Raw genomic sequence first — 3089 nt, 5'->3', positions numbered from 1 at the left:
TATCAATTGTATCTGAGTTATGCTTTAATAGCAAAGGCTGGATAAATGATATGCAGGAATACATTTTTAAATATATTTCTAAATATCCTAACAGTGTAATGTCGTTATAGTTTCATTAGATATTTATGCATTTTTTTTTTAATAATTATCGTATATTTTAAAAATAAAACTAAACATGAGGATACTATTTTGTCTCATTATCACTCGCTCCGAAATATTTAGTGTGTGTGTGTGTGTGTACGTGTGTGTGTGTTTACGTGTGTGTGTGTGTGTGGGTTGTGTGTGTGTACGTGTGTGTGTGTGTGTGTGTCGTGTGTGTGTGTGTGTACGTGTGTGTGTGTGTGTGTGTGTGTGTGTGTGTGTGTACGTGTGTGTGTACTTGTGTGTGTGTGTGTGTGTGTTTCTACATTGTGTGTGTGCGTGTTTCTACATGTGTGTGTGTGTGCGTGTTTCTACATGTGTGTGTGTGTGTGTGCTTGTGTCTGCACGTGACCTGCTACCCTGTTTCTACCAGGCCAACCTGCACTCTCCGTCCCCAGTGTCATTATCACACCCACCACCCCTCCTGCCTCCCCTGGCCTTCGCGCAGACGCTTAATAGTTGGTGCCGAACACGAGCCCCCAGTAGATGAGGTTAAACGTGAATATAACGAGCGGGATAACGATGTAGCGAGAGGCCAGCATGATTTTCTCGGCCATCGGAGAGCTCGGGCGCACGATGGAGTTCGCGGCGAAGCCTCCCCCCCCTCCCCCGCCGGCGCCATTGAAGGGCCGCACCTGCGTCAGTTTCGATTGCTCCATCGCCGCGATGTTCACCAGGTGCTCCACTATCACGTGCGTCACGATGATGAAGAACAGCAGGAAGATGCAAAAGAAGAACCAGACGTCGATCAGCTTGACGTAGGCGGTGACGGGGAGGGTGTCGGAGGTGTTGCTGAAGAGCGTGTAGAGCACGAGGAGCGTCGTCAGCGCCACGGTCATTCGCACCTGCGGTCACGGCCATCGTTGTGGTCACATATTGGGGAATGGCGGTGAATATTTTCAGTAAGTAGGTATGAATGATGATGTAACTTAAGCGTTTCGATGTTATATTTCTATCTGAATGTCTTAAATATTTTGAAGATATAATATCTAAAAGGGTCAATTACATGTTTTAATAAAGTTATTTGTTCTTACTTTCATACTCCCTGAAACAATGAATTCTTTTCAAGGTTAAATTTTGTGATAAATTCGCCCGTGCTTCTTGGTGTGTGTGTGTATATATATATATATATATATATATATATATATTATATATATATAATATATATAATATATATATATATATAATTTTATTATATGTATATATGTATATATATATATATATATTATATGTATATATATATATATAATATATATATATTAAATATATATATATATATATATATATATGTATATATAGGTATATATATTTTATATATATATATATATATTATATATAATATATATATATATAATATATATATATATATATATATATATATATATATATATATATATATATATATATATATATATATATATATATTTATATATACCATCAAATGATACTGCTACGGAAAACTGTATAATATACTTCATTCGGAAACAGAAAAAATATGTAAATGGAGATGAATAACAGAGGGATGCGCGTCGATGAAACCATCATCAGAATTACTAAATTCTGATGACATAAAATTCAATTACAGTTCTTGTTTTATGAAGTTATTCATTCTCTTTCACATTTTTTTTCTTCTAAATTTGTCCCAACAAACTCCTGATAATTAAGTCGTGGTCTGTGAGGTCACTACCACTTGTTAAACTCACGTCCATTAGGGAGACATTGACGTAGAGCGTCGCGTATCCGATGAGCTGCAACATACTGGTCGGGAGATACACAGTGAGCACGATCATGGTCCACCTCCTCGTCAACTCGAACTCCACCTGCAGTACAGGAACAGATTCAGTGATCATATAACATAACATGACGTGTTATAGATGACATAATTCGACGAACCTTGGAGCAAATCTCCACATACATCCAAAGTCGAATTCAAAATACTTCATTCTGTGCGTCACAATGGTTATTATAGAGCTCTTTCTAAACTCGTCTAATCCCCACATACATCTCCCCATCACACAACACTTTAGAAACTAACACTTCCCTTTTTTTTCCTCTTCTTCAAGTCTACCTCACACTACCTGCCACGGGGTCTCCCTTACCTGTAATTATGATGTTGTTAACGCCCTCATGCCACCTCTCTCGGGTTCTCCCTTACCTGTAACCTACTGTAGCGAGTCTCGTTGTTACCAGCTTCCGTCACGGCAATGGTATACTCGCTGAGGACGTACGCGGGCAGCTTCTTGTCCTCGCCGTACACCACCCTCGCCTTCTCGGACAAAAACGCCACCAGTTCTCGTCGCACGCTGAGCTGGAGCTGCAGGTAGCATCGCTGGGTGTCGAACGGGTAGTAGAACACGTCGAAGGAACAGGCGAACACAGCGCTGAGGGTTAATGTTCCTGTTAGTTTATTTTGATTCGAATTTCAATTACTTATTAGACGTGTAATGCGGGATAGAAGCGTAACTGATCATAAGTATTGTTAATAACAAATGTCTTATTGTAAAATATTTTCTGTTCTGACCTGTAATGCTGTTTTTGTACGATGTCGGCGGACTTTCCAGCGTATACGGTGTCTGAGAAAAAAAGAAAATATAGTTTTACTATAAATTGCAAATTCCTCTAATTCTATTTGACCTTCGATCTATCATTGTGATTAATTAATGCCTACCTTAATTCATGTTTCCTTAAGCAAGATTTGTATGATTACACCAAATAATTGTGAAGCAATAAGAGAAAGGCTTTGTTGTAAATCAACACAGAATATTAAACGATGCAACCGCAAACGACCATATTGATTTTAAATTTTGACAGAGGTGGAAGCAACTGACCCATTCTGACGTCGTTGTAATTGGGCTTCAGCGCCTTGCCCTTTTTGTTCAGGTAGAGCTCGTGGGAAAGCTGCTTGATGTTCCCGTCGTAAACGTTGGGGAAGTTGAGCACCGGACGCC

At 39.1% G+C, this 3089-nt stretch overlaps 1 protein-coding gene across 2 annotated transcripts in view; it reads right to left on the bottom strand.

The window, feature by feature from the left end:
* Positions 1-382: 382 nt before the first annotated feature.
* LOC119597865 overlaps positions 383-3089 on the bottom strand; it is a 14946-nt gene continuing 12239 nt past the window's right edge. For both annotated transcript variants that reach the window (XM_037947520.1, XM_037947521.1), the window contains 5 exons: positions 2970-3089; positions 2663-2714; positions 2297-2522; positions 1845-1961; positions 383-986 (listed from right to left, as the gene is read on the bottom strand). The exon at positions 2970-3089 is cut by the window's right edge and continues 1464 nt beyond it. In XM_037947520.1, coding sequence (XP_037803448.1) covers positions 594-986; positions 1845-1961; positions 2297-2522; positions 2663-2714; positions 2970-3089 — 908 coding nt within the window. In that variant the 3' untranslated portion in view covers positions 383-593. The remainder of the gene's footprint in view (positions 987-1844; positions 1962-2296; positions 2523-2662; positions 2715-2969) is intronic.

This window comes from Penaeus monodon, chromosome 40 (genome assembly GCF_015228065.2).
Source record: "Penaeus monodon isolate SGIC_2016 chromosome 40, NSTDA_Pmon_1, whole genome shotgun sequence".
Taxonomy (NCBI): domain Eukaryota; kingdom Metazoa; phylum Arthropoda; class Malacostraca; order Decapoda; family Penaeidae; genus Penaeus; species Penaeus monodon.
This window is presented reverse-complemented; position numbering and strand designations above follow the sequence as displayed.